The sequence below is a fragment of the Copadichromis virginalis genome, linkage group LG8 (genome assembly GCF_057382275.1).
Source record: "Copadichromis virginalis isolate Kocher_CV1m ecotype Utaka linkage group LG8, C_Virginalis_male_GT1.1, whole genome shotgun sequence".
NCBI lineage: Eukaryota > Metazoa > Chordata > Actinopteri > Cichliformes > Cichlidae > Copadichromis > Copadichromis virginalis.
Genome location: NC_140625.1, coordinates 13,234,508 through 13,253,706, shown reverse-complemented (window position 1 = coordinate 13,253,706; position 19,199 = coordinate 13,234,508). Strand labels below are relative to the sequence as shown.

Here is a 19,199-nt window from a genome sequence, read left to right as displayed (position 1 = left end):
GTGAGAAAAGGCTGAGAGACACTGAAGGTGATGGTAGATCTCATCAGTCACATAAATAAGAAAGGGAAATGTTGGTGCATTGCTTAAGTTAACATGAAGGAGACAGAAACCAGACGGGATTTAACTATGATGAAACAGACATGATGAAAACTGTGAATCGTGGGAATCTGCAAAGAGGCGCACAGGGTGATTGATTTGCATTTGTAGCTGATTAAAAATCTAAGCTTACCTGATGGGATTCGTCCCAGCCGTTCTCGTCCCTTGTGCCCAGCTTTGCCCTGTAATAGAGCAAGGTCTCACAGCAGGAAGTTTCACCCCCTGTCAGCACAGTGTGGTACAGCGGGGTCAGGCCACAGCGGTCTTTGGAGTCTGGAGATGCTCCGAGGGACAAGAGAGCCTGGCAAGTTGACACACAGAGGGCAAAGAACAAGGATTATTTTAACCAAGTGTGTGTGAATGTGTAGAGTAGTAAAATATAACAAAGGCTTAATAGATTTTCTTCACAGCGATTATTAAATCAAATACTAAAACAATGCAACAGGAATATGAAATGTTACAGATAGTTCTTATATAAGTACATCACATGTACCATAAGTGCATGTGGTACAAAGTTATTGTGATGAGTGGGGGTGGGGTGTATATGTATGTGCGTGTGTGTATGGTGGAGGTGGTGTTGTCTATATAATAATAATTTTAAAAAAGGAGAAGAGAAAGAAATGTTATCACAATTACACACATTACAAAGCATTCGGTGTGTGACTAAACCCGCAGCTGAGGCAATTCTCAGAACTACAAAAGAGGAAAATTCTCGTAGTTTATTCAAAGAAAAGGAACAGCGCTCACAAGTGTACACTAACCAATAAGAACGCGAGAGACATAAAGCCAAGAGAAAACCACTTAGAAATTATTATCATATGACCCACCTCTGTAATTATCTTCAAAGGTAACAGCCTGTTTCCATGGGGCATTTATGCTATTTTGCTTTTATCCTTTAATTAGAATCATTATTCCGTTTTAATTTATTTTGTCCACACCGCCCGCTCTACTTGAGTGTGTTTGTACTCTGCATGCGTGTGACTCTAACTTTTTTAGCCCTTACCAGCAGCCCAGCGTGATTGTGAGCCCTAACAGCTTTGTGCAGGGCCGTCATGCCGTCTCTGCTTCTGAAGTCCAAGTGAGCGCCGCCCTGAACCAGGACCCTGATGCCCTCCACCGACAGGCCAGACTGCATGGCCACAGTGAGGGGGGTTTCTGACCCACAGAGAAGGTGAGAATGAAAGTTCACCCTCGTATGCTCTTGATATTGCTAAATATTACTGGCAAAGAATAAAGGTAAAACTCACCTCCGGTGTCAGGGTCGTGAAAGTTCGGATCAAGACCTTTATCGAGGACTTTTCCCATTTTGTCTATTGCTCCGGTCTGAATGTAATCCAGAAATTTCTTCAGACTGGCCTGAGTGTAGGGAAAGATGTTGCTGAATGCAATTAAGCACAACAAAGTTCAAAAAACACACAAAAAAAAAGAAATACCTTTGTGCTGAGTTTAGCGAGAGCCTTTTCATCCAGATTGGTCTGTTTATAGACTCTGGTTTTGTACCTAAACTGAAGACCGGAAAACATAGCACACATGAAAATGAGGATGATGGTACTTAGCTGTTCAGTTTCTTGGTGACAGCCTACACTGGAGGATATAACAAAATGATTACAATTTGTGCTGTGAAACCGTAATTCAGAGAAAGCACCATTATTCTTGTCAGATGTTGCTGAACTCTCGCTGTTTCCAGAGATCTGTTCTCCCACTCGGAGTCGCTAGAATGACTCCATAATTGGCTTCTTTAAAATATTTGTGTCAGATTTGTTTTTACGTTTTGGGAAAAGGCTAAAAATGGTTAACTCTTCAGCCTCACAATGTAATAAGTTGGATTTGATGTTTCAATTACGATAATTTAAGCGCAAGCAAAGTGATGCAAATGAGCGGCTTGCGCGCACAGCTTTAGAAAGGATCTAGGGAAGGGCTCTATTAAGTTAGATTAATGATTAATGAGGGCTTTTTTTCCACAATGCGTTGGTTAAGGTTTGATTAATGACATTTAAAATAATAATACTATTAATGCAGTTTTCTTTAAATCACATTGACAAGATTAATTTATCATATAAGGTGATTTACATCTCAGGAACTGACAGATTGCACATTAGTCCCTCATTACACTGATTATATGCCCCACTGCGTTATTCTAAGACTGGTTTCTCACAGAGTAAAAGGGTCTGAACGCACTGCAAACTGCTCATTTTAAAATATTTTTTCTATTGTTTTCCACTGATGTTCTTGTGTTGAGGCAGCAGAGTGTTAATGTGTCGTATTCTTAATGTCTCTATTTTGGAAGGAATAAAGATCAGAAGGGGAAAAAACATCAGCCTAAAATTTGTTCTTGAACAGATAAGACTAATGAGTGTACTGTGTTTGGCTGGTTTTGCTGTTTTTACTTGGAAACCACCTGACTGGGTGTGTAGTCCTCACACCAAATCAGTTAACAGCTGAGGAGCTTTGAGGTAAGAAATTTCTGTCTAGCAGCTCAGAGCTGAGCTGCACCTAGCACTATGCCCCAGAAAACCAAGTAAAGATGGGTTTAGCAGCCACAATACAAAAGCAATCAGCCCTAAAAGTCTCAGTAAAACAACTGCAGCAGTACAACAGGAGCTAACAGGTAGATGTACTTAGTGGAACAAATGCGTTTTTTTAACTGATACTTATAATACATTCTGTTTGTTTCTACTTCCTTTAATATGACTTCCCTTACCATGACTCTAACTGACTCTGTCTTTACTTTAGTGTCAAAAACGCCTAAACTCTATGCAGTCTGCTGTGGGGTGTGTGGAGAGTGCAGTTACAAGGCCTCATCAGTATGCAGACAGGACCCCATCTCAAACGTTTCGAGAAATATAAACATTCTAATTTGAAGCTAAACTTTTGAGCTAAAGAAGATGCTCTTTCCAGCCCCGCCCAACTCAGCAGCACATACAGGAGCTGAGCCACCAGAGGGCACTGTGAGATAATTGTATTACAGCAGGAAACCTCAGATTCATGCTGCCTCACAACCCACTTACCAAAAAGCCAGGCAATACAATGTAATTAGCAGGTTACATAATATACGTAATGCATTTAAATCCATCCAGTTTTGTAAGGATTTCATTTACGCAGTCCACTCACTCTGTGATGCAGGGGGATTCTAATAAACACAATGCAATTTGGAGTTGCCTGCAATTAGAGACTTTCTTTACTCAGTTATGAGAAAAAAAAGTTTCAGAGTATCATACAGGATACTTCATTTCTCTACAGAAAGTACAAATCATTAAAAACATATCTGTATTTACGTTTGCTTTTTTGATCACTAATTTTTAGCAAGATTATTCAAAACCCATAAAAGAATCTATACAACACCACTGTAGAGTAATAATAAGTGCACTTAGGTCACAACTTCTGTAAGTTTAGCAGGAATTAGGGGAATCTGATATTTGATTACTTCCAGCTGAAGAACTACAAATACATCATCACGGTTCTGAGAAATGAAATTGTTTGCAGTACAACAATATTTATACAAAAATCAATCAATATTAGATTTGACATCATTTTACATCATTTTAAGAAAGAGAGAAACAAGTGATGCTCTAAGGGGGGCTTACACTGGGTCACAGCTCCCTTTCCTACCTCCAGGTACGGCACCCCTTTCTCGAAGGACTGTGAGTAGTCTCTCAGGGGTCTCTCCTCCTCCAGGAACTTGGCGTCCCGTCCCTCTCCAGCTGGCTGGAAGAGGCCATAGTTGTAGACGTCCCATAGGGACTCACTGAGGGAGCAGATGATCTGCTGCTTAGCGTTCCACACTGTGCAGTCCTGATCAAACTGGAGACATCTCTGTCAGACAATGGACAGGACAGGGGCGGGGTTAGAGGGCGATAGTACACCTGTACTAAGGTTGAAACAGTGGTTAAAAATATACAGGTTTTACAGCTGTTGTAGTGTACCTCTGTCAAAACATTTTTAATGGATATTTTCAGTGCTTTGAGCACCAAGAACAACCTAGTGTTTCAAATCAGATGTTGATGAGCCCAGTTAGCTGTCTGTACGTTAGATAACTTTACAGGATGCCCTTGTGGATCGCTAACTGCACTATAGTGCTGCAGTGTTTTTGTTTTTGGATTTAGGACAGGATCCCCTGAGTCTAGATGTGGATGGTGATGAAGACTGAGAGTGAGGTAGAGATGGAAACGAGGTAGGTTGCATGAATGAGAGTCTGAAAGGAAGAATGACAGAGCACTGAGATTTAAACCACGCAGAGCGGTGGCTGATTGACTCAAAGAAGGTAAATAAAAAGATGGCTGGACTAGTGTAATGATGTAAGTACTGAGAGCGTGGGAAAGTCATAACGATGTAAAGAACAGACTAGAAGCTGATCTTCCTTATTGAACTTATACATAAGTTTTATCTCCAGTCAGCACTCGTTACAGCCAAGATATGCAGAAGAGCATGTCTGAATGCACACCCCATCAAACTTTCCAACAGAAGACTGGAAAAGCATTTCCTTGTTTAATGAGTCCCATCAGTCCTGTCTTGTATTAACTGTTAAGGTAATGGTGTGGAGAATATTTTCTCAGAGCACTTTGGCCCCCTTAGTAACAACCGAGCATTATTTAAACACCGCAGCCTGTCTGCAGTCCTTTTATGACCACAATCTACCTAGTCTCCGATGGCTGTTTCCAGCAGGACAACACGTATCTTGAACTACTTTCTTCAACATGACCCTGAGTTCACTCACTGTATTCAAATTGCCTCCAAAGTCATGGGTGTGAAGCTGACAAATCTGCAGCAGCTGTGTGGCGCTATCATGTCAATATGGAGATCTAGATCTCTGATGAATGTTTTAACCACTTTGTTGAATCTGAGCCAGGAAGAATTAAGGCAGTTCTGAAGGCTAAAAGGAGTTTGTGCATGATGAATGTATATGAGTGTGACGTGCAAAATATGAATGCATTACTTTTAATGAATCACCTGCCACATTCATGAATTATAAGATGACTCATTCTGTCCTTTTAGTCTGTGGTATCAGGTTATTTGGATCTATTTCACTTTCATTTTATACCCTATTTTTTGATTTTCTCTGCTAATAAAGAAGTAAAACTCACATGCATAGATAAATATTTTGCTATTTCCTCCTTGTCCAGTTTACTCCATTATCCAGAAGAGTAGGAGCAAACTTTGTGGATACACCCAAAGGCTACAATTACAAAACACCTCGGATGTATTGTGTGTGTGTGTGTGTGTGTGGATTTCCTAACATGATTTCACTGTGATTGTTGCATTGTCCATTTCCTCATATTCTCCCATTTCTGTGCAGTTCCACAGGAAAGACATCTTTCTGGACCTGGAGCTCGAGCTGATTGGAAGCTTGAACAGCAGGAGAGCTGAGACGTGTGAGAGATGTATGTATCCATACTATTGTTCCATTTCAGAGGGCTGTGAGTAAAACTGCACAGCTCAGCACACTTCCATGTCCCTTCTGCCCCCCTCGAGCCCGCACTCGGTTGCACTATTTGATAGTGTAGCAAACTCTATTGGCATGGCAACCAGTTCATTAGTGGAGGCAGGCACCCGTTGCCGTAGCAATGTCTTGGTGGTCCCTGGGAGGTTAACCACATGATAGGGATGAGCATGACTGTGTGTATGTGCATGCATATAAGTGAGCTATAAACTGTCTGTGTGTGTCTTCTTATTGGAGTGCACTTGTGCAGTGTAGTGGTTTTTCTTGTGTGTGTGTGTGTGTGTGTGTGTGTGTGTGTGTGTGTGTAACAGAGATAGAGTGGCTAATCCCTCTGAGTGAGGTCTAATGTAATGTATACTGTATATAACAGTGCTGCTTCTCTCCTCATCGTTTCTTCTTTAATGCAGTTTTCCTGAGATGTTTCTGGCAGTTTTTATTATTTAGATCTTCAGTGTGCACTATTACAGCACATATTTTCCTCTCTTTTCATCCTTTCCCCCCCTTTCTTCAGTCTGTCTAAGTAGCTCCTAATATTCAGCCCCTCTCTTTATCCCTTTTTAATTCTGTTCAATAATACTTCAGCTTCCGGGTTTGCAGTGCCGAGTGTTTGTCAGTGATGTGTGGATCTCGGTACGCTGCCTGTGGCTGATGGAAACCTGAGAACAGAGACACCTTCCACATATTTCTTCCCTTCGACAGTCACTCACTTCCTCAGCTCTCCCAAAACTCATTAAAAACCTATTAAATAATTAGCAACTACTGTTGTATTGAGGGCAGATTAGCTGACATGTAGAACAGTCGGCATGTTCAGGGAGTTGAAAATGGAGAAAGGAGGATGGGGGAGGGGTTACAGTGGGGCACCCATTCTCACCTGGATATGGTGCGTGTGGGCTGGCCAATTCTCGCCTGCTGCCACCGTAAGGCTGAGAGCTGCTTCAAAGTGTGAAATGAGACTAACTTCAGTTTTGGAAGCTAATTATGACCACCTGACCCAAGGCAGATGCTTGCATGGTGTTGTTGACTGAATATGTTTTCCTTTGCAGGGTGCTCAGCACAAGCTGTGCTCTGTGTGAGTTCCTACTTCCCTTTGGGACTCATCTCTGAGCCCGCGGGATAACTGGAATGGAAAAGCCTTGAAATTAGAAATGTGCTTCTACAGTTGTGCACACTGTTTGACTTATATAAAAAAATTGTATGCTTCAAGCCACCCATGCAGTGTTTTCTGTGAATAATTTGAAACAGACATAGAATCAGCAACGCATCAGTATTATTTGACGTGTTTTAACTCAAAGGATGGAAAACGGCTGGATTTTAGAAGAGAAGCGAGAAGGGAGGGAAGCAAATCAAAAGACAGGAAGAAAACTGAAAAGCTTCTGAGTTTTAGGGGAGGTAATAGCGAAGGAGGTGACCAAAGCCCAGTGTTCAGCTCTCATTAAATGGCTGTTGTCCTTTTCTTTTTTTTAATAGTCACAAATGTAAAAAATACATTTTTGGAGCTTTTTGTCTGCAGTTGGTCATAACATCAGAATCAGAAACAGCAACATTAACTAAATGTATACCTGCCTTAATGGTTTAAATAGCCTGAGATATTATTTTTGAAATTCTGTTTGTCACATTAAAGCTCTCTGTCTCTGAGGCAGTAATACCAGGGAGACTTGGCTTGAACTACTTCCTCATTTGGAAAGACCTTCAGTGCAGTGTGAGGGAGACTTCTTTCTTTTTCTTTTTTCTTTGACAGGGAGAACTAAACTTTTAAACTGTTTGATTTGGACTGGTTTTGACAAGTTTTTTTTCTTCAAAAAATTCTGCTTCAGCTACTTTATTCACTTTTAAATGATCAGTCAAGAAGCTCCAGGGACGGCTGTGCGGGCCTCAGCCTTTCATGAATTTCACACACACGTTACGAGCAGTGTCTTTGATGCACCTACTGTTTGTTTGATGTCGGGGATTCCAATGCGGAACACCATCATGGTCAAGTAAGTGTCCTCCAGTGGAGCCACTGTGGTCATGCTGCGCTCCATGAAGGCTCGTTTCTTTGCTGCCATGAAATACTGCTGCTTATTGGCAGCTTGATGATGTAGCAGGGCTATATTGGGCATGTAAGGGATCCCCCTGTTGCCGTGATTGCCCGGCCTCAGCGGCCGATCTACTCTCTGTCGACCGACCACAATGGCTGCTGGTTTCACCACCTCACCGCCTTTCCCTTCCCAGGATTGTCGTCCTCCTGTCATCTCCTTTTCCTCCAGATACTCTAGTCGTCCATTCTCCATGTCACGTTCACCTTCTTCTTTTCTGTTTTCTCTTCCCTGCTCCTCTTCCTCCTCCTCATCCTCCCCATCTTTGTCATCCTGACTGGGATAAAAGTGCTCATTATTTCCCAGCATCCTTTGCTGTGCAGAGGTCACTGCAGAGAGGGCTGAGTGATCTAGCTGTCATGGAGACAAAACATGGCTATCCCATGAGACTGGCTTCATCCTTAGAAACATGCTGTAGGGGAAAAAGGCAGAAAAGGGAGTAAATGTCGGTCATTTGACTCGTATCTTTGCTTTGATTGAGAGAGTGAACTTAGTAATGCTGGAATATGAGTAATTCAAGTACATAAAAGACACGTGCAGTAATAGAAAATCTAGCCACTGGCAATGCTAATAAGTCCACATGTGTGAAATAGCACAGAGCTGGTCCACATTTTCCATTTAGCCACTGGGAATGCATCTGGGAATAGCAGACTTATGAAAGACAGGCTAAATATAAACTCTGTGAATTTGCATCACAGGTTTTCTGCAGGAGGGAGTGAGTTGGAGATGCGATCTAGCATCACACGAGGTCAAGATCATTGGTATTTTGTGACAATGGAGGAGACCTATGTTTGAGGCACAGCCCAGGGCTAACAGCTAAATGTGCGCTTCTTAAAGGAAAATTCCACCCTTGCACTCTGTTACTGTTAAATACAATTTAACTCGTTGACCTTGCCCTATCCCTCATCCTTGACAGCCTGTTTTCATTCCCAAGCTGGTGGCATTTCCAAATTTCACACGAGGTCTCCTGCGCCATGAAGTAACAGGTTTAGGAAACAAGGTGGCAGGTGTCTTATCTGGATGCTTATAAAGAGCCCCTTGGTGTCTGTGCTAAATCACGGGGTAAACATCATTTTCTTAACTTTTCCTAATCGTAACCCTTAGTGCAGGATTTGACACCCTTGGATGCAAACGTGTTGACCTCCAGCATGTCTGCATGGTTCACCAACAGGATATGAAGGATAGGATGGCTGGCAGTATACTCCAGATTAGAAATGGTGTTTTTTTAATATGCATGAATCTGCACAACATCCAACATATTCTCATTGGACAGCTTTTAAGCTTTGCTAATCAGGCCATTATCAGACCGTGAGGGCTTGTTACAGGAATTGGGTTGTTTTCTCTTAATAGCTGTCTACGCCAGATTGAAGGGGGCTTGGGGTTTTACACAGCAAAGGTTTGTAAATAACTCAGTGAATCAGCAGCTTCTGGAAAGTCACATCTGAGTGTACTGACTGGATTTGCAGTTGTTGACATAGTTTTAAGAAAATGCCCAAATTATATTTACTTTTCCAGCTGAAAGAAAAAGTCATGCTCCTTCATTAAAATAAAGGAAGCGTTGTGGAGGAAGGGTTTTCTGGTCTAGTGAACTTTCAGTTTAATTATTTGTATACTGTACATATTCAATTCATTTGAATTCAATTTTATTTATACAGCGCCAAATTACAACCACAGTCACCTCAAGGTGCTTTATATTGTAAGGTAGACCCTACAATAATACATAGAGAGAAAAACCCAACAATCATATGTGCCCCTATGAGCAAGCACTTTGGCGACAGTGGGAAGGAAAAACTGCAATATGGCATTACACCTCACAACTTTACACAGTACGGTAAAGAAGAGTTGGAGAATTGTATTCTTTCTTAAGAAAGCACTTCTTGACACTTTGAGGAGAAGCAAAATTTCAACAGGAACAAAGGAGGGAGAAGCCACCGTCTTCCTTCATGAGTGCAGACATAAAGTCTAGGAAGAGTACCTTTCTCTCTGATCACTAACAGCTGTTTTAAAAAAAAACGTGACTTAGGGTGGATTTTTGCTTTAAGCTTGTTCCATTGCATCTTCATGCTTCAGATTTGGCATACTGGTGCCTCCGTATGTTTTGTTCTGGTTTTTCTGTGGTGAAGTCTGGCTACAGGGCTTTGCCATCATGCAGATCTGGACCATTGCCAACAGCCGCCTTAATGATGGGGAGTGATGCAGGGAATCTCCCACTGTTTCATTTGCAGAGTGGTGCTCTGAATATCTTATGAGCTGAGTCTGACATGGATGGGAATCAGAATGCACAGATGGACAGATGGAGCACAACGCGAATCAGGACACAGAGCTAACGTCAATCAATCACAAATTACCAACATGCAGATAATTCAATCGGTTATTAATAGATTATGTAGAAAACGTGCTGATGAGGGTTAACGGGGCATTAAGTGATCTAGGACTTTTGACTTATCAACCTCTATTGGGGACCAAGGACATCGACAGGTGTCTGGCACAGCTTACAGTGGCCTGCAATGGACATAAACAATAATGCAGAGATGAAGAAGCCAGCCAAGAGCCGGACACCCAACAGGAATATTGATGAAGAGCATACTCACTTTTAAAACACTCTAACATGGATGCTGCTTTTGTAATTCCTGATTGTTACACAGTTTGAAGTGTTTATGTTTTTGCGCTGTTTTGAACATTTTTGAAAAAACCACAGATGTCTCCAGTCACAGGCAGGTGACAGAAGAAAAATCCCTAAGGTGTTGCATGTTGATGGTTGGTTATAGGCAGGTGTTATGTACCATTTTGGATAAGAATTCAGGTTTTATTCTCTGTTTAAAAAAAGGCAAATATATAATAATAATAATAATAATAATAATAATAATAATAATAATAATAATAATGGATTGGATTTATATAGCGCTTTTCAAGGCACCCAAAGCGCTTTACAATGCCACTATTCATTCACTCTCACATTCATACACTGGTGGAGGCAAGCTACGGTTGTAGCCACAGCTGCCCTGGGGCAGACTGACAGAAGCGAGGCTGCCATATCGCGCCATCGGCCCTATATAAAAGGTAGATGTAGCTTTCAAATCTAAAAAGTAAAGTCAGTGGGGATGTCTGCTTTCTTTCTAATAGTGTGCAGGGAATGGCTCCTGGTTGGAATTCTATGGAGAAGAGGACCCTGGGCTCCCTTTACTATGACCACAATAATCACTTTCCTCATTTATGTTCTCAGTCTCTAGTTACAACACATAAAGCTAATTCCGTACATGTTTGCTCCCATTAGTGTTCAGAAAAACAAAGTATATTTTAGACTGACAAATTGCAAATGAGCATGCAGCGTCTCTCTATTTCACAGTTTGGCACATCATGAGGTCTAGTTAAAAAAAAACTGAGATGGTGTCAAAGCTAAAGGTCCTTGAGAGGCATGCAGACTACTGGGTTGCTAGTTTCAATTTTTAATATAATTTTTGGGCTTTTTAGCCTTCATTTACACAGGATGACAGATAGAAAAGCTGAGAGTAAAACATACAGCAAAGAGTTTTGTGTCTCATTCAGGCTTCTAAAATAGCCTTACGGTAAATGGTTTGCCTGCTAAATATATATAACGGAATGCATGGCCATCTCTTATATACAGTCTATAGGTTTGAGACAACCGTTTTGTCTTAAAATTTTTTTCCCAATTTTGATATGTTTATCTTTACAAGTTGGCGTTCCACAGTTCAGAAAAAAAGTCATAAAAATAAAGTTTTATACCTCCTTTATTTGAAGCGCCTCCACATGTATGAGGACCCTAACCCCTGGATTGGTGATGACTGAACACAGATTAAGTTTGGTTTGGGATTAGAGAAATCGCTGTCTAAAACAAGTGTGTATACCAAGACCTTTCAAAATATTACAAGAGTGAGTTATGGAGAGAGATTGGCTCAGAAACAGGTTTTTTTTTTCCATATAACAATGAAAAGTGACCACACTTTACACCGTTGCACTATGTGTGTGTGATTGTTTCATTCTGTGGAAGAATACAGATATTATTTGATGGATGCTTGCAAACAATCGGTTTTTAAGTGTCTATAGTGTTTGAAAGACGGAGTGGATATATGAGAAATGGTCATCTCACTGGCCAAAAGAAAGTCTGCTGGTTGAGCATTTCTGAGCGAAAGCATAGCGCAGAGGGAAGCAGAGTGACCGTGGTCAATTCCCACAGACTCTCAGAGAGTGACAGGGTGGGTCCTTTAAGTGCAAATCCAATGTGTGTCAGAACAAGTAAATGAAGGAAGACTGGAGGACAAAACCAAAGGATGGGTTTAGAGAAAAAAAATGTAGGAACTTTGATGAATCTGGGAAAACAAATAAGCACCAAAAGCAATAACAACAAGGTGTCAAGGGTAGTGTCGTGGATGAGAGGAGGAGGACCCAAACGCTGGACTCACAGGCAGGTAGGTGAAGGTGGATGTTTATTGCCGAAGGAGTGAGCAAACAGTACAGAGGGAGGCAATGGCTGGCTGACTGAATGAATGAACTAAGGACTGACTGACTGACTGGACATACAGACGACATCGGACATACATCATGAACATCAATGACACGACAGAGAACTGGTGAAACCGAGGAACTTAAATACACAGGTGGATGATGACAATGATTGGAAACAGGTGAGTACAGGGCTGAACATAATCTGACTAATGACACGGGAGACAAGCTGACACGGGAAAAGACAGGAAGTGAAAACATTAATGTGGCGAACCAAACTGAACATGAACAAACTGAAACCACTGGGTCAACGACCCAGGAACCCTGACAGTACCCCCCCCTCCAAAGGCCGGCACCCGACGGCAAAAAGAGAAAGAAAAAAAAACCCAGAACAGGGCGGGCGGAGGGGGCCCAGGACGGAGGGACGGAGTCCACACCAAGACAGTTCAGGGGGCCGACCGTGCGGACGGCAACGGCGGCGACGTGGACACAGTTCAGGGGGCCGACCGTGCGGACGGCAACGGCGGCGACGAGGACACAGTTCAGGGGGCCGACCGTGCGGACGGCAACGGCGGCGACGGCGGCCACTCAGGCGAAGAGGGTCCGGGGGCCGGCCGTGCGGAAGGCAGCGGCGGCCACACAGGCGACGGCGGTCCGGGGGCCGGCCGTGCGGAAGGCAGCGGCGGCCACTCAGGCGACGGCGGTGCAGTTCAGGGGGCCGGCCGCGCGCAAGGCAGTGGCGGGGACGTGAAAACAGTTCAGGAGGCCGGCCGTGCGCAAGGCAACGGCGGAGACGTGAAAACAGTTCAGGAGGCCGGCCGTGCGCAAGGCAACGGCGGCGGCGAAGGAGACGACGGAGCAGTTCAGGAGGCCGACCGCGCGGGAGGCGGCGGCGACGATGACAGCGCTGGTCCGGGGGCCGGCCGTGCGGAAGGCGACGGCGGCCACTCAGGCGATGGCGGTGCAGTTCAGGGGGCCGGCCGCGCGGAAGGCAGCGGCGGCGGCTCTCCAGTGTCAGGCGCACCGGCCGAGGCCCGGAGGGCACAGGACCAGGCGAAGCACAGGCTGAGGAGGCTGCAGCAGACGAAGGCTCTGAGGAGGCTGCAGCAGACGAAGGCTCTGAGGAGGCTGCAGCAGACGAAGGCTCTGAGGAGGCTGCAGCAGACGAAGGCTCTGAGGAGGCTGCAGCAGACGAAGGCTCTGAGGAGGCTGCAGCAGACGAAGGCTCTGAGGAGGCTGCAGCAGACGAAGGCTCTGAGGAGGCTGCAGCAGACGAAGGCTCTGAGGAGGCTGCAGCAGACGAAGGCTCTGAGGAGGCTGCAGCAGACGAAGGCTCTGAGGAGGCTGCAGCAGACGAAGGCTCTGAGGAGGCTGCAGCAGACGAAGGCTCTGAGGAGGCTGCAGCAGACGAAGGCTCTGAGGAGGCTGCAGCAGACGAAGGCTCTGAGGAGGCTGCAGCAGACGAAGGCTCTGAGGAGGCTGCAGCAGACGAAGGCTCTGAGGAGGCTGCAGCAGACGAAGGCTCTGAGGCTGCAGCTGAGGCAGAGGCCGGGCCGGGCGTGGGTGCAGCCGAGGCAGAGGCCGGGCCGGGCGTGGGTGCAGCCGAGGCAGAGGCCGGGCCGGGCGTGGGTGCAGCCGAGGCAGAGGCCGGGCCGGGCGTGGGTGCAGCCGAGGCAGAGGCCGGGCCGGGCGTGGGTGCAGCCGAGGCAGAGGCCGGGCCGGGCGTGGGTGCAGCCGAGGCAGAGGCCGGGCCGGGCGTGGGTGCAGCCGAGGCAGAGGCCGGGCCGGGCGTGGGTGCAGCTGAGGCAGAGGCCGGGCCGGGCGTGGGTGCAGCTGAGGCAGAGGCCTGACCAGGCGATGCAGGCGCGGAGGCCTCTGGCCGGAGACAGGCAGGGCCAGTAGGCCCGGAGGCCCCTGGCTGAGGAGCGGCCGGGCCAGCGGGTACGGAAACCCCTGGCTGAGGAGCGGCCGGGCCAGCGGGTACGGAAACCCCTGGCTGAGGAGCAGGAAGGCTCACAGCTGGCTCTGGGTGCTGTGGCTGCAGGTCCGGGAACTGGACGGGATGGTGGACAGGTGACTGGGAAACAGGAGGCGACTGGACTACAGAGCACTGGAGGACAGGTGGAGACTGAGCTACAGGTGACTGGAGGACAGGTGGAGACTGAGCTACAGGTGGCTGAACTGACTGGAGGGCAGCGGGAGACTGGATAGCAGGTGAGTGAACCGACTGGAGTGAAAGCTGAACAGCAGGTGAGGGAACTGATTGGACTAAGGAGACTGATGGATAAACAGAGGCCGGTGAGGCTAATGGCTGAGCTAAAGAGTGAGCTAGTGAAGGGGACAACAGTGTAGCCTGGGCTAATAAAGCTGGGGCCTGAGCAGGGGACAGTTCAGCTAGTCTAACCAGTGATACTGCGAGGGCGTGAAAAGCTGGATCAGGAGGTGGATGAAAGGGTGAAGTAGTGGGTGGACCGGTTAGCTCTTCCAAGCCTCCAGGGAGGTCAGGCTGGGTTCCGGCTGCCCTCAGCCTGGGCGCTGGGACAGGCACGGAAGGTGGCTGGACACCAGTCACCCCCACCCGTGAAACAGGAGCGGGTGTGGAGGTGGACTGGGTCACAGCTGCCCTCCTCCTGGGAGCTGGCACTGGTGTGGGCTGGGCCCTAGTCCTCTGAGGAGGTGAAACGGCTGAAGAGGAAGGCCGAATCTGGGCCGCTGCGCTGGTAGGAAAAGGCTGAATGATGGGTGTGGAAACGGTGACTGGGTGTGTGGTACTGGAAGGTTTCTCTGGGATTATTCTGGTCCTCCTGCCACCACTATTTACAGTCTTTAATTGAACGGTCGTCGAGGGTGTTGGAGTGCGGATATTGTCCTTAATAAATCCCAGCTCAGAGGGAGCAGAGCTGAAAAAATCTTCCCAGTCCACATCATCCTCAAGGAGGGAAACTCCCCATGAAGCGGAAGAGAGTCTGTTGTGTGTTTTAAGTGGATAATCAGATGAGAGGTGTGGAAAACAGTCACTGGAACTCACCACCGGGAGTTGCTGAACAGAGTCCGTTTTATGGCGGCGTGTGCGCCGCTCTCCCCGGGAAGAGGAAGCGGGCCGGGTAAACGGCTGAGCCTCTGGCGCGGTAGCCTCCGCTGAGCCGAGATGGGAGGTGTAGCCGCTGTGCCGTGGCGAGGCGGAAAGGCTGGAGAGTGAAAAGGCTGGCGGGCGAGCGAGGAGCGAAGCGGCGGGAGAGCGAGCGGCCGAAGCTTGGGCTGTGACGCCCACTCTCCGCGGCGAATGCTCCGATGCAGCTGAGGCAGCAGGTGGGGGAACGTGGCGTCTTCGAGGCCCGCCCAGAGCCAGGCGAGTCCCCTCGAAGACGCGCTCTCTCTCCGCGAAGAGCCGCTGTTTTCCCCGAAGCCCCTCCGTCCAGCGAAGGAGCGCTGCCTCCTGCCGCTCGAAAAGTTCAGGGTCCGCTGGGTCCACAGCGCGCGGTCGTGTCATTCTGTCAAGGGTAGTGTCGTGGATGAGAGGAGGAGGACCCAAACGCTGGACTCACAGGCAGGTAGGTGAAGGTGGATGTTTATTGCCGAAGGAGTGAGCAAACAGTACAGAGGGAGGCAATGGCTGGCTGACTGAATGAATGAACTAAGGACTGACTGACTGGACATACAGACGACATCGGACATACATCATGAACATCAATGACACGACAGAGAACTGGTGAAACCGAGGAACTTAAATACACAGGTGGATGATGACAATGATTGGAAACAGGTGAGTACAGGGCTGAACATAATCTGACTAATGACACGGGAGACAAGCTGACACGGGAAAAGACAGGAAGTGAAAACATTAATGTGGCGAACCAAACTGAACATGAACAAACTGAAACCACTGGGTCAACGACCCAGGAACCCTGACACAAGGGCTCTGGAGAAAGTGGCTCAGTGCCTATCAAGAAGCAAAAGAGCTCTGCTACTGAATTATCAGTTACCTGAATCATTCAGGGCATATTTAACCACCTCTGGTCATATGTGTGATTTACATGTGGCATCACATTTTAGGCTGAAAGCGTCTCTGATCAAAAGCTGACAAAGAACAGCGTGTTAACACTTGCAAGGTTTTAAAGATTAACACTATCATCCAAATAAATGAGGGAATAGAGGAGGCTGATTTATGAACAAAGTCTCATCAAATATTGAACAACACAATGCAAGATAAAGGAAGGAGGAGGACAGGCTGAGAGCAGGCAGGAGTCAACTACATGTTTGTAACTGGGATGTAAAAGCGAAAGGGGAATACACAAGGGGGAGAGACAGAGAGAGCTGCAGTTTGCATAAAGCAGAGTAATCAGATTGGGAGAGAAAAGGGAGGCGGGATGGGGAGGGAGGGAAAAAAAGATGGTGAAAAAGGCGTGAGTGCGAAAGCCAAACACACACACAGTACTGTTAGGCTAAAAATGGGAAACGATGAGCATTATGTAAAATGGATTAATAATATAACTGTGAAAACTAATCACAAGTCCGAAAACTCTCCTCTTAGCCGTCATGGATGTCAGACTTGTCTCATCTTTGCGTCTTTGCCTTCTCCATCGTGTCACTCAACTCCTACACTCCTGCAACAACAATAGCTCAGTCAGTCTGCTTCTGCCGGCTGTTTCGCTCTCCTGTCTCTGTTGCTGGCCATCATCTCACATCTCGTCTTGACTTTTCTTCCTCTTGGGAGAAAAGCGGTGTAATAAGGAAATGAATTTCACCCCTCTGACAGAACAGTCTTTTTGTGCAAAACTCACAGTTCTCATTTCAGCCACTTACTTGAATTGTTCTTCAATATGACTGTTTTTTTCTCTTCGTCCATAATTTGTTCCGTTACCTATTTTGCTTGTAATTTCAGGAAGGAATTTAGATTTAATTTGGGTGGACTGTGGGGTAAGATGAGCCAGTGAGGAAGCCGATCCATCATCCGAGCAGCCATACATACTTTTTTCTCCATTTGACACTTAATTTAGTTTAAGTTCTTCTTTTTCATCTTGATGCATTTTCATAAAAGGAGAAACCTTAACAATGAACTAGGCTGTAGTCATTTTTATAAGAAACTTCTCAAAGCTTTTCTTGGCATTACAGCTGCAGAACTGTGCAAATGCCTTTGAGCCAACTCTCATCATTTTGCCATGAAAATGGAAAATAGGTGCAATGATTTATTGACATTGAGCAAAACAAAAAGGTATCTACAATTCTAATGAGCATGAAAGTCAATATTTGGTAGGATCATCTTTATTCTTCAACATAGCCTGAACTCTCTTAGGCAGTTTTCTTAAAATTTCTTAAAGTAGTCTTCAGGAATAGCCCCTGAAAGAGATTCAAATATGTGGGTGTCAGTCAGTCCAGCTTGGCCTGGCTCCAGCTTGTACAGAATGCTGCAGCTCGCCTTTTGACTCGTGTGAAGAAACACCAACATATTACTCCAGTGCTTGCTTCCCTTCATTGGCTTCCAGTGTGTTTTAGAATTAAATTCAAAATCGTACTTTTGACTTATTAAGTGCTAATTGGCCAGGCACCGGACTATTTGTCTGACCTATTGCAGCTTTATACGCCCTCTAGAGCCCTTCGATCAAGTGATCACCTGCTCCTTACCTTACATAAGTCTAGGATGGTTCATAGAGGAGATCGGGCTTTTGCGGCTGTGGCACCAAAAATGTGGAATGATCTACCTCTCCACATTAGAAAGGCCCCAACTGTTACTCTTTTTAAATCGCATCTTAAAATATATTTTTTTTACTCTGGCTTTCAAAACTGTAAAACTGTGTGAGAGTTACCAATTCTTTTATCCTAATTTTCTTTTAATTTTCTTACCTGTCGTTGTTGTCAATGTCATTGTTTAACTGTTACTTTGTACAGCACTTTGGTCAGCTCCCTGTTGTTATTAAACGTGCTTTATAAATAAATAAATGAAATGAAATTAATTATCTTTGGCATTTTTCTTAGATTCATCTAAAGAAATGGGAACAAATGATGTGTTTTGCAACAAGCTGCTGGTAACAAAGCGTCTAAAGATTCAATTTAAAATAGTTTTCTTGGTAAGTTCTCTGTTATGTGTGGATACAACACTGGTTATTGCCTTGATTAAGGTGCCTTTTTTATGCTTGAATGATTCACAAGTCCTGAGAACGTGTTAAGAAACAAAAAAACATTCCTTGGAAAATGGTTTAGGTACGAGGAGAGGACAGAAAGTGAGTGAAAAAGCAGCCAATGCCCAAAGACAAACTTTGAATGACCTTCAGAAAGCCTGAAGAGCTAGTGCTCGAGACCACTTTAAAGGGGCAAAGTCTGGATCTAACTGCAAATATGAACATGTATGGCGAATTAGGCAGTAAGTATTCCCACCTAGATGTTGGCGTATTTACCTTTGGTCTGATTTGAAAACAACATTTTTAAATGATTACTCTTTCAGGAAGCTAAAGGGAAAGTGCTAGTTGCCCTGCTGCAGTACTAAGTTAGCATCCAAAGAGAGTCGCATTAAACAGCCCAGAACTGTTGTCTCAGTCTGACGGTGAGAGTAAACTGTGCTGAGACGTGCTTATGATGAGCAAACAGCTACGTGAAAACTGTGAACCTATCCATTAGTATCTAAACATACAGAATATTATGTAATGCTAAGCTAGGTCTTCGTAGAAATATTTTATCAGTGTCATGCAATCCTACAATTGCTATAAATCATGATCTCCAGACAAACATTTAACATGCATGCAAGGTAAGAGCAGAAACGAAACACAGCTTAAGATTTCAGAAGTTGGTGAGTCTCTCTGCCCTTGGGACATCAGCACTGCAGCATGATGATTAGACCCTATGAGAAGAGTATTTCCATAATCCTGGTCGGATGTGGGTCCAAAGACAGTAATGAAAGGTAGTAATGAAGAATCAGGAACTGATTAATCATTATAATGATGACAGAGACGGATGCCCTCCTTAGACCCCTAGAGGGCAAAAATGGATGGATGGAGAGGTTTACAGAAAAAGTTAATGGCTAACAGTCATCCCTATTTATATCCGTCTCTTCTATGATATTCTTGTACATTTTGCTATTTGGCAAAGTTGTAGTAATAACCTATTAATACCAAAACACCATGCATGTTTGGGTGAAT

At 45.3% G+C, this 19,199-nt stretch overlaps 1 protein-coding gene across 1 annotated transcript in view; it reads right to left on the bottom strand.

Moving 5' to 3' along the window:
* Positions 1-19,199, bottom strand: part of LOC146702862 (SH3 and multiple ankyrin repeat domains protein 1-like) — a 48,765-nt gene that overhangs the window by 23,278 nt on the left and 6,288 nt on the right. The window contains exons 2-7 of the mRNA XM_085465905.1: positions 7,462-8,020; positions 3,706-3,909; positions 1,530-1,601; positions 1,344-1,452; positions 1,100-1,251; positions 230-397 (exon numbers count right to left, since the gene is read on the bottom strand). Of these exons, the coding sequence (XP_085322031.1) occupies positions 230-397; positions 1,100-1,251; positions 1,344-1,452; positions 1,530-1,601; positions 3,706-3,909; positions 7,462-7,917 (1,161 nt within the window). The 5' untranslated portion in view covers positions 7,918-8,020. The remainder of the gene's footprint in view (positions 1-229; positions 398-1,099; positions 1,252-1,343; positions 1,453-1,529; positions 1,602-3,705; positions 3,910-7,461; positions 8,021-19,199) is intronic.